Below are 12,476 nucleotides of genomic sequence, written 5' to 3' on the forward strand. Positions count from 1 at the left end.
CATGATTTTAATTTTAATTTCGTATTTTAGAAAAATAAATTTATATTTCTAATCACATATTATATACTAGTAAGAGTTTAAACTATTGTTTTATTGAAAGTCATGTGAGTGATCACTGAACAGTTGTAGTTAGTGTTGTGTCAATTAGTTTTAATGGAATTTAGTATTTTATGCCAAATAACTAATGAACACAAAAGCTTAAATTGTTTAATACAAGTTAATAAACTCGAAGCCTCGTCTCATTAAATTATCAGTTTCTTAGTTTTCGTAAATGCTTAGCAAGGCGTCGTATACATCTCACAAATGAAATCTCAAAGGCTTTAAGGTCTCTATCCTACTCTCTCATCTAGTGCCACTCAATGGTTTCAAAGTTAAACCTTAAACATGTTTTAAAAGAATTGCCCGTCGAAAAGCAGATGCCGGAAAAAATTAATATATTTTTTGGACCGCGATGAAGAAATTAGCGGCTTCCAAGGATGCTTTTGCCATATCATTAATAAAAAAAGACTGAGAGAGTGGCTACTACACGGAACAGAAAATGATCGCGAATTGAATTAATTGTAGATTGCACTCCTGCTTTATCGCCCCTTATATTGGATCCGTTGTCGTATCTCTGTCCTCTGATATCCTGCAAATTTAACCAAAGTCATTAAGTTCTCCAATTATAATAATATCAGACATTTGTTTTCCTGTGGATCTTTTCGACTGGTAAGAAGCGTAAAAAGCTTTCATTAGTTTTAATTTCAATATCGGCATCAAATTTATTGATTGAAACATATCTGATTACAGGAGTCATTTGCTCTACCTCACTAATGTCGGGAATACAGTCTAAAATTATGAAAAAATATTTTGGTTTTTTAGTTCATCAATAATATGAGACTTTACACTTTGATGCAGCAGATCCAGTATCTCCCTTTGTATATTTTATGCGAGAGAGTGAGCTTTAGTCTCTTCTTTTTTAGCACTCTACGGATGTGCTCTTCCATAGTGGGATCAAACTGAGATTGCAACTTAACTATTTTTAAGAAATTACCGTTTTTATACTCAAACAACTTGTCGCTTGTACTGTACTTTGAAAAGACAGACCACTTTTATCAAGCATTTTAGTAATTGCTACGATTCTTAGAGGCACCTTGTGTCAATGATTTGTTTTGGCATTAATAATTCTTTGAGAGGCCGCTTCTATAGTTTTACAACACTTTAACCTTAGCTTCATTTCTAGCCATGATTTTTGGAAATTTCATGCTCTTTTAAAGTTTCTGCCGATGTGCTTTCAACTTTTAAAACCCTCCTTCGAAAGAGGACTAACTATACAGCCGAAAATTTTGAAACAGAAGCGGTAAACGCAGTTTTGTGAAAAAGAGTACACTAGCCAGTCTCATAAAACTTGCTCTCCATTGCTTAAAATTCGTGTATAATAATTTACGCTAAAATGTCGACCAGTGTCATTGGAAAGAAATTTGTAATTATTCAATGGTTTGGGTGGACTTTGTCTTACTAAAAGACTTCTTTCGGCGTCTCCTAAAATTCTTGGCCACAATGCTGGATCTGTACACAAAGTTTTTAGAACGCTTTTTGTGGGAGTCACATTGGTGTCAATTTTTTCGTTGCTTTCATCTGGTGATGATCAGAGTCAGAGTGTTGTCAGTTTCAATTGATTTAGAAACTTCGTCCATTTGTTTGTCATCATCATCCTCTGACAATTTTGTATTTTCTTTTATAACTGGACTTGATGTTAGATTCTCAGAGTCGTCGTTTGTTTTAGTATTACTCTGGATATAATTTTTTAACGCGCCAGCTTGTTTTTGCCTTTCGGCTTCTTTTTTTTGTACTGATAACCAGACAGTTTTCTTTGACCGTTAGACATTCTGGAAGAGGCACGCACATAACTCAAATTAAACAATGTAAACTATAAAATAATATTGTAAAAAATAAAGCTTTATCCTTGTTCTAAATAAGCTAAAACCGTAATTAACCTAACTTCAAAATTATATTCTGTCAATGGACATAAAAAATATTGGCTTACGCATAATATTTTTCTTATCCTGTGAACGTAAAGAAAGTCTAGTGTTTTTATATATGTATCTTATAATAACTAATATTTTAGCAAACCATAAATAGTCATTAAAAACAATTTTATAGTTATTAAATAATAATCTAACACCTTTATCGTTGCCGAGAAAGTTTAATTTAAAACAAACGTTTTCGACCTATTGCATAGGCCATCATCAGGTTAAATAAACCGACAAATCGTCTGGAAATATATGGTTAAAAACTCTGCAAGGAACTCTTAATTTACATGTTTATTTTATGGTTCTGCATTAGTTTTAGTTGATACTTGTATTTAGGAGTTTTTCTGAGTTTATTTTTTAATTTTTATTTTATTTTATTCCTTGTTTTTTTAATTTTATACAATACTCATTTATTATTTATCATCTTTTAATCCGTTGTCAATTTTTTGAAATTTAAATATTTGTATTCGATCCTCTGGAACGTAACTGTTCCATTTGTCGGTTTATTTAACCTGATGATGGCCTATGGAATAGGTCGAAAACGTTTGTTTTAAATTAAACTTTCTCGGCAACGATAAAGGTGTTAGATTATTATTTATTATTTTTGCTGAGCACGTTCTATTTAATGTTTATATTTATTGATTTTGAGATGTTTTTCAGTTCAATTATTCAAATGTATTATTATAAAACGCGTTTTATCGAAGCAATGAACTTAATAAATGTCTTATATTATTGATTCAAATAATTATTTTTATAAAACAAAAATATAATTAATTATACCCATAGAATACACTCAAATTTAATACAATATTTTATTGATTTTGGATAAATTAAATATTTATTTTATTTAAAAATGCTTTCATTGTTTCGATTCGATAATCGATTTACGATAAACTAGTATCTATCAAACTAAACAACAGCTTAATTATAGATGTACTTACCTTTAAAAATTAAGAATTCGCACTTAAGTAAATTTTATGAACTTTCACTTGTTATCACTACCGACGTAGTGATACTGCGGAATTACTCTATTATTATTTGTAATATTGTGACAATTAAAAACAACCAAATTTATTTGGGTCAAAATGTGCTAATAGCACTTGCCATTCACAAGAAACCCTCCTTGTCTCGAGCCTAAAAAATAAAACACTGTACAAGAAGGATATACGAAAATTTCACAGAAGAGTGATTTCTTATGGTAATTCAGAGAGAGAGGATGAAAGAGAAATTACAGAAATGTAATCCGACCTGGAAGTGACTCGCTCGAACTAACGAGTATAATAATAAAGGGATTTATTAGAACTATGAGTAAAATAAACCAGTATCGAGTTGCTCAGTCTTCCAGGCAACATTTTAAATTTTGGTGATGCCATCTGTTATCATATTTTATTACAAGTTTTTATATTCTTAAATAATGTAAAATGGCAAAAACTTTAATTTTCAGGGTAAAAATAAATTTTAAAAAACTGTAAATGCACCTAACGAGTTAAATCGTCATTAAGTCCATCCCCAGTGGAGATAAACACGATCTTCATTATCTCTCCACTCTCGATTTTTAATCATTAAAATTAATGGACACAATATTTGTCAACAATGTTTTTATTATTTCTAATATATAAGTCATACTTATAGAGAGTGCTTTTCTAACATACGACAAACATATTTATTTATTTCATAATTTCACTCAAGAATGAAAATATTGTAAATGTTTCCGTGCAGTATTTCAGAAATGAAATAGAGACGTCATTAGAATTATATGTGATAAATTTTGATACAATTTGCTGAAATTGCGATTTAAGTTCAATACAAAGTATTATAGTAAAAATTCGTGAATTCTTCACCTGAAAATTTGGAATAGATTGGATTACTTGGAAAAGTAACACAACATGGGAATCAGTCACATAGTAGTGCCTCCAGACGGTCTTCTTAAGGGAAACTGGTGTAAAATCTATTATGTGGAGGTGGACAGGTGAAGGAAATTGAAAAACTTTACTCTGTTAGACCGTTGACGACACACGAACCCATGACAAACTGCTCCTGGGTTCGCACCTGTTGAACTTGACCTGTAAATTAATGAGCTACCACCGAATTGGTGTTTAATGGTTAAACCCACTCAACACAGGTCGGTAAACTAGAATGTTTGGTAATCCAGTATGATTTAAATATATAGGAGACGGAAAAAGCTTGCATCATTGTTCAAAGCATATCTTACAATTTTACTTATAATAAACATATCCATATTTGAAAAGCAAATGTAGTTAGCTTCTACTTTCACCTATGAATAAGTACGAATATTTCAACTAAATAGCCATTATTTATTTTTTGCGTTGAAATACAGACAGAGAGAGAGATAGAGGGCAGTTTAAATGGTACAATTTTCTCTGTCACTGAGGCATGTTACAACATTTAATGGGATAAGTTGAAATAAAGATGTTTTTATATATATGTATATTTATTTATCTTCAAATATTATCTTCGGAATGTCTGGTAATTCGGCTTTTTCTAAAATGTATCCAATAATAAGAAATTATCAGATAAATTGGACGTCATAGAGTTGTATTACATACTGGTATATGTCTACAACTGATATAATTTATTAAATTTTGAAAAATTTACTCCATTAACTGAATATCACTCTTCCTGTAAATGTTAAATTAAACTACTTATGTTGCATTTAATTTTTCAGATGTTATTATTTTATTATTAATTTTTTTCTGGAATAGCTTTAATGTGTTTTTTGTTTAGTAATGTTTCAACAAATAGAGTTATGAAAGATATACCATAACCACATAACAATAATATTAAGGCGCTGCAAATGTCTTCAACACTTAGTGGAAGATACGTCTCTCTGTTACTGCTTCTCTTCTGAGGCAAATCACTTTCTTTCACTTTTTCGTATACACCACCATCTACTAATCTTCTTATTCTACATTAGATAACAATTAAAATTTAATTAATTTACTTATATACTATATTTTCTATATTTTGTGTTTAAAATATTGTAAAAAGTTATCACATATAGGGCATAAATTTATTTTTTTGCTTCCTTCAGAATATAGTAATAAGTAAAAAATAAAAAATACACAATAACAGTATGTTTTTACTGTTATTAAACAAATTTCTAAGTCAGATGTAAGTAAAATGTAGAACGTAGTATGTGAACTTTGTATTGGAATAATGACTTAAATATTAATTAATATTTTCAGGTACAAAGAAATAAGCTTTCGAAAAGTCTGCTGTAGGTGGAGCGAATACACCAATTGAGTTATGTAATAAACTGCTTTTAGACAGGCACTTACATTAGGGTAAGTAAAGGTGATTTCTCTCCATACATTACATTACTTGGAAATGTTCTTACGACGAAGTTAACGTTTACGGTGAGCCAACCATCTAGCAATATTTTTTATAAATTCTTACCGAAGTACTGTATAGAATAAGATATTCCTTTACATCGATCATTTGAGTTTTCTTTTTCAATAAGTTTAAGTCTTTCCTTCTGTTATTGCTATGCTCGCAATAGACAATTTTGATTGGTTGTGCGATAAACTTGTTTTGGTAAAATCCACAGGAACTTGATTTTACCGTACAAATACCGTTCCTATGTAAAGCTTTTTGGCATATTACAATGGCACGTTACGTCGATTGCATTATGAATACTTAGCTAAATCCAGCTTTTAAAAGATTAAGTTGCGTATAGATCGTGCTTATGAAGAGTTGCACAAATTTATTTTCTACGATACTTAAAGAAAATGGATAGCTCCACGCACATTTGGCAGCAATACTCTGTTATAAACATATAATTCAGGATCTGAGTGAAATTACTTATTTGATCGAAAAGTAAATAATACACGAATCTATAGTGCCATATATGAATAAATCTCAGCTTTTTACATTGAAGCTTAGGGTATCGCTATTTTACTGACTTATTATACAGGAAACGTTGAAGACAATAGGAATGAATTTAGACTTCATTTATGTGAGGGTAAAAGAAAATGCATTTCAGGTATCACACTCCTTTCAGTTCTTATCATTTTAGTATCTAATATCGTAAATATAATAAGATGCCATATAACAAATATTTTATAAATTATAAACGATTATCAGGATTATAAATATCATTTACCTATATTTTTCAAAGACATTTTTTTGGTGTACTATTTCTAAAACAATTGAATTTTTCTTAATTATAGGTTATATTGTAAATACAAAAAACACTTATTTAAAATTTTTTAATAAAAGCTTTTTGTATATTTTTTCCTAATTTATCTAAAAAAGTTAACAATAATGAATAAAGTATAAATTTATTCTTATGATCTCCGACGTTTTGTTTACGACAAGTTCGTAAAATAGCGGTAATATCAGCTTTAAATTTGAAAGTGTATTTTAAACGGAATAAGAAGCAACAAAAACGATTATTAAATCTATTAGAATATGCTAACATAAATTATTTATCTCGCTTATCCTAACTTTCACAAAATTGGTGAGAAATTGAGCTGAATATACACAAAATTTTCAATGCGAAATTAAATAGAATTCTGTAACAATGTAAATTATATCTAACACAATAATCCGCCAACTATTACTATAAAGCTGAATTGTCAGATATGGTTCTGTATCATATATTCTGCGTTTACTTGAAATCATTATTTCGTCACTTCACAAATAAGCGTTAAACAATGGCTGAATGAATGACACCACTGAACACTAGTAATTAGTCGCTTAATCATGCAAAATCAAGAGACAGGCCACGTGGGATTTTTTGAATATTTTTTACCCTGTCCAACATCTAAGCAGAAACGAGTTTACTCATAGAAAAATCTAAAAAAAGTACCTTGTTAACAAATTGTCTAGGAGATTCTGTACAAAATGCACAATAATTTTACGCTGTTTCTAGAAAGCCCTTCAATAATAAAACTAAATAGTACTAAACAATTGAACAAAAGAAATGAAGTAATAACGAAAGATCTAAACTCATATTCTCTATTGCAGGGCTTCTTAAACTTTTTTTTATTTACGACCCCATTTATGATTGTGATTTTTTTCGCGGACCCCCCAAAACAAAATATAAAATAAAGATATATAATTTGAAATATACATATGAAATAAAATGAAAATATACATATATATATACATATATTGAAGATATATACAAATTTGCAAAAACAATAATGTTGTACTACCACAGTTCACTCTTGTGTTACAATGGAACAGAAACAACTGAATACAATGAAAAGCAACAACACTACACTAGTTCACACTACAATCAGTGTTGCTGAATCGTTGTCTCGCTGCACCAGAAGTGACACAAAGTACAACTCACGAAACCTACGACACAAAGCATGCCATTTTCAAACTCTCACAAATTATTTTCAATATTTTGCATTAAAATGTCGTGACCCCAAGATTTCGCTAAGCGACCCCAAATGGGGTCGCGACCCATAGTTTAAGAAGCCCTGCTCTATTGTATGTTACAAATCTGTAAAATGCATATAAATAATTAGAATATAAGTTCGTATTTATTTGCATGCATTTTCGTAATAAATAAATAATTAAAATATGTAAAAAATAAATAAATACTAAAGAAATAAGTACTTAAATATTAAATTTTAAAGGTTTGTATTTACACAAGCGAAACTCATGCAATGTTATAAAAATAACCACTTACATTTTATTGAATTCCTTTTCAAATTTAAAGTTTTTATTTATAGGATATACTAATGAATAAGTTAAAAACGAATCTTCTGAAATTATTAAATGTTCTTCTGGTTTAATCGTTAATGTATTTATAATACTGTCAGATATTATGTATGCATGTTTATGTTGTAGAGTATATTGAATTCCTTCGTTCACGGTGGAAAAGCTCTTATCTGGATTATTTCTTACGTAGTCACCTAAAATGCTAACCATACCTATGGTGGCATCCTGTAATGAAATAAACATACTTTATTGGCCTATAATAAAGAGAAATCCATTGTCTTGTATTTTCTCTAATGTAATGGAATTATTCAAGATATGCCAGACTGTTACCGACATTATCTGACTTGTGTAAATAAATGTATTTATTTAAAATTTTTAATAGAAAATGTAAAAATAAAAATATATTGCAAAATGTTACCTTCATCATTCTCTCGAAAGCCGAAAGTGATAGAGTTCCACAAGAATATTTACGATTCTTAACTGCATTTGAGAGTTCTTCAATTGTTCTCGGTACTTGTTCATAAGCGGGATAAGTCATGTAGGAAAAGAGAACACCGCTGTATGCTGATATTAGTACGGTTGTGACCATTAGCCAAATTCCAATAATAATTCTTAAAGAACTACTACTATCTTGATTTATTTCACTTCCTATAAAAAAACTAATGTTAAGAATTCCAGAAAAAAGAGAGAAGCATCTTTCTCTCTTCTCCTCTCTACTCATTGTAAAAAATAACATATGGGATAAAAAAAAGGTGCAACAATATATTCGTTTCACAGGTGTAACACTTTAAATTAGTTTAAGTTAAAAATTTAGTTAACCCTTGAATATGGCGCGCTAATAATATAGTAATTCACAATACTAATACAACAAAGGCACATTTAGAACATATTACGGGCCCCGGGCAAGTGCCTTGCCTGCATTGTGCCAAATTAGGCCCTGATAGAAAGTAAACTTTCTTACAGAGATTATAATATTTAAAACTTTAAAATTATAATCTCTATGAAATTAAATTTATACATGTACTTTAAATTTTATTTTAAGTATTATTTTATAATTAAATTCGTGTGATTTAAAACCAGTGTAATTATATATCATTATTATTAAGTTAAAAAGTAATTAAATTTTAAAGTGATAAACTATTAAATTATTTTAAATTACATAAGCTACATTTATAAAATTATATACTGTATATCATTTGTTAATAAAAATTTGAACAAACTTTTTATGAATTAGTCTAAAAATTTTTTAAAATTAATAAATGTGTGAAATGGACATTATACTTACATGATTTTTATACCAACTTTCATATTTGAAATGTATTTTATTTCTTAATAAAACGTTTTTAAAATTAATGTATACTTAATTGCTTGCCTTGATTTATTAAACTGCAAATGAGAAACCAACAAATTTCCTTCACGGTCCAAGAAATTTTTTTTTGAAGAAAATAAATGTTTCCTTTGACAATGCAATAAAACGCAATTGCAGTGACAAATAAAGAAGCAAAAACACAAATCCACACCTACAAAATATGTGATAAAAATAAATTGTTATAGAACAATCTCAAATACACAAATTTTAGAAGCATATATTTAAAAGTTATAACTTAATATATATAATTGTATTTCACGATAATAGAAAATATCTATTTATGTTTCTTAATGACTTATATATCGTCACATATTACATTTCTGAACGATTATACTTAAAATTATGTGAAAAACAATACATCAATGGATCATGTCTCAAAGGAGATGAGTGCCTTACGGCTGGTTCTATGTTGTCAACTCTTTACTATAGTAGATTGGACATAACTAGTTATTTTGATATTAGGGTTAATATTTGTTGAAAAGCCATATATTACTGTTTAATGTTACAAACGTAACGACGTACTGAAGCAAATTTAAAAGAAAGAGTTCTTCATATCTTTAAGCCGTTTGCTCATGTAAGACAAAATACATACTATAATCAACTTCATGTTATGTAGTTTATGTTAATATTATAATGTTTATAATGTTATTAATTCAAGATAGAAAAATGACCAGGTAACTTCATACAGTCTTTCGAATATTAAAGTGAACAAAACCGTTAATGTTGAAGTTATAGCCATGGAGTCAAAACTTTCTAACATGCTTTCCTGTGTCTAAATACTAAGTTTACATCAAAGTTTATCGAAGCTTAAATTCTAAATAATGAGCAGACTGCCGATCAACATTAAATTTTTTTACAAATATTTCGTATTGTTAGAAAATGTGTAACATTAGGTGTTTTTAGTTTTTCTCCCCATTGGCATTATGAAGGCTTTTTTAATCAAATCCATCGCGGATTCTGCCGGATCCACAGTTGGGAGAAGTGGTAAAAATATTCCAAAATCTTTTTATATGAAATGTATATTCAGTAAAAATTAATCACATAATGTAATATAATATATAATATGAGTTTACTTACTTCAAATGAAAAAGGCCTTATAATTGCCTGTATTTTCGATAGTTTTTTAGGTCCAGAAAGAACAAATAGAATTCTTGTAGCAGTAACAGGAACTGTAAATTTCACCACTTGAAATCTGTCATACGTCACATATAATGCAATTACTCCAAGATCAGCTTCCTTAAACATACAAATGATAAAATTTACATAATTAAAATTACTTTTATAAGTTTACTCGAACTTTTGTTAATATTCATACTTTTCTTTGTATTTTTCCAATGACACCATTCCATGAACCATTGTCTAATTTCACTCCAAACACTTTTTCAACAGGTTCAATAATTTCATATCTATGTAAAATATCTTATAAAATTGTATATTATCATATATCTTTATCTATAAATAAAATGAATTTACTTACTGAACATTTTTCAAATTTTGTATGACTACACTTAGAAATTTGAAATCGATACCATCAAAGACCACACTGTTATTTATCTTCGTTGTTTTTATATAAAGGAGGGAGCTAAATACATTATAAAAATCGAAATAAGATATATTTCGTAACAATATTTTATAAGGAAAATTAAAAATAAATCTTACAGGTACTCCAGTGATTTTTATTTTATACACGTCTCTACTGAGTGCATTTTCCATGATTTGTTCTATAACAAATTATATTAATTAAACGTTTATTTTATTATATATATATGTATATATTTTCGTTAATTTAACAACTTATGTGTATAATATGAAGCAAAAAGATGCGAAATTTCCAAACAAAAAATTCTAAATTGTGGTGGTGCCATCTGTTATAATGTTTTAGTTAAAACAAACCTTGGTATTGTTACTTATTCTGAAATGGCGAAAAGCATAATGTTGATGATAGTTAAGTTTCTCTTAAGGAAATTCTTTTATAGTTGATCGGGGCTGTGGTTCAAATTCTCTTCATATGTCATATCACATTTTTTATTTTGTTTTCGAGATTCAGGAAAGACGGAAAGACGGACGGAAAGACAGACAGACGCGTCCGTCTTTCCTGAGTCAAAACATAAGTCCAATGACGGACACGTCTGTCCGTTATTAGACTTATGTTTCGTTAAAAGTATTTTAACAAAACATAGGTTCAATGACAAAGAATTTCAATTATATTATAGTACAGTATTACACTCCTCCATTATTCTAAGCCATATCCGCTTACACACAACTGAGGTTTCTCATTTCCTGATTTTTCGCTTGTCTCTGGATTTCGGGGAAAAAGTGAACTCTTTCCCGGGATCCCAGGAAATTCCAAGATATAATTAATTATTTTTCAGATATAGAATAAATCTTAAAATCGTATGATATAATCACTTTTCATATTTAAGTAACTTAGTACGTACTGCAATCTCCAAAATAACATTAATAATGCTGTGTAAAATATGCAGTATAAAAAATTATTTTGGAGTTACGTAGAAATTTTCACAAATAGAAAAAGTTTATTAAAATTTGTTGGAAACTGCATACAACAAAAATCCCTTTTAATTGAGTTAAAAATTTAAAGAAAAAATGAACTTATATCAAACTTATAAGTTAGAAAGAAAGTTTCGTTATTTAAATAAAACATATTACAAATATTATTTTAAATTTTTATAATAATATTTTAAAAAGGAAAGATGGTCGATACTACGATCACTCAATTTGATTCTTATTTTACTACAGAAAAGTCCTGCTACCGAGAATGCTCTTTTCAATTTAATTGATGTGGGTGAAATTGTCTTTAATGCATTTAAGACAAGAGGGATGTTATGTGTTTTTAACCCGTAAACTGGAAGATTTCTAGTTCGTTTTGGAGATGCGTTACAGTATTTCTTTTGCCATCTAGTATTTTTAATTTGTCTACATCGGCTGCTTTAATAGCGGCATCAAGCTTACTACCAAGATAATTCGATAGTTCATTTGGCTGTAATAATCACGTTTATGAAGAAAAACTTCATACTTGCAGATTTCGTTCTCGTTCTCGTTTGTATCCTTGCCCAATTTGCACAACCTAGTGTTACGCAGTTATTGAACCTACTTAGCAACATTTGAAACACAAAATTTTCAGCCTCGTTCAAGTGTCATTATATTATTTATGCTGTTTGAAGCTTAACAACTCCTGTCTTTTGTCGAAATAATCTGAAATTTTGCATGTGGATTTTGTATTTGGGAAATTTATAATATCAAATTTTAATGGTTTAACGTCGCCAAGTTAAGGTATAAAAGGCTCGAGTATATCTCGAGTACAGTCAGACTTAATGGCGACTTTACTCGTTATTAGCTTTTACAATATTTTATAAACTTATCCCTTATATGAAAACTAA

General features: G+C 28.8%; 1 protein-coding gene across 1 annotated transcript; it reads right to left on the reverse strand.

Annotated features, from left to right (window-relative positions):
• Positions 1-4,715: 4,715 nt before the first annotated feature.
• LOC136979804 (probable glutamate receptor) lies at positions 4,716-10,484 on the reverse strand (the record flags this gene model as incomplete). Its single annotated transcript, XM_067275829.1, has 5 exons — positions 4,716-4,938; positions 7,678-7,934; positions 8,128-8,357; positions 10,152-10,314; positions 10,394-10,484. Coding segments are annotated over 5 exons (964 nt in total), but the record flags the coding sequence as incomplete, so codon positions are not given.
• Positions 10,485-12,476: the final 1,992 nt, after the last annotated feature.

The sequence above is a fragment of the Centruroides vittatus genome, unplaced genomic scaffold (genome assembly GCF_030686945.1).
Source record: "Centruroides vittatus isolate TY-2023 unplaced genomic scaffold, ASM3068694v2 contig_643, whole genome shotgun sequence".
NCBI classification, from domain to species: domain Eukaryota; kingdom Metazoa; phylum Arthropoda; class Arachnida; order Scorpiones; family Buthidae; genus Centruroides; species Centruroides vittatus.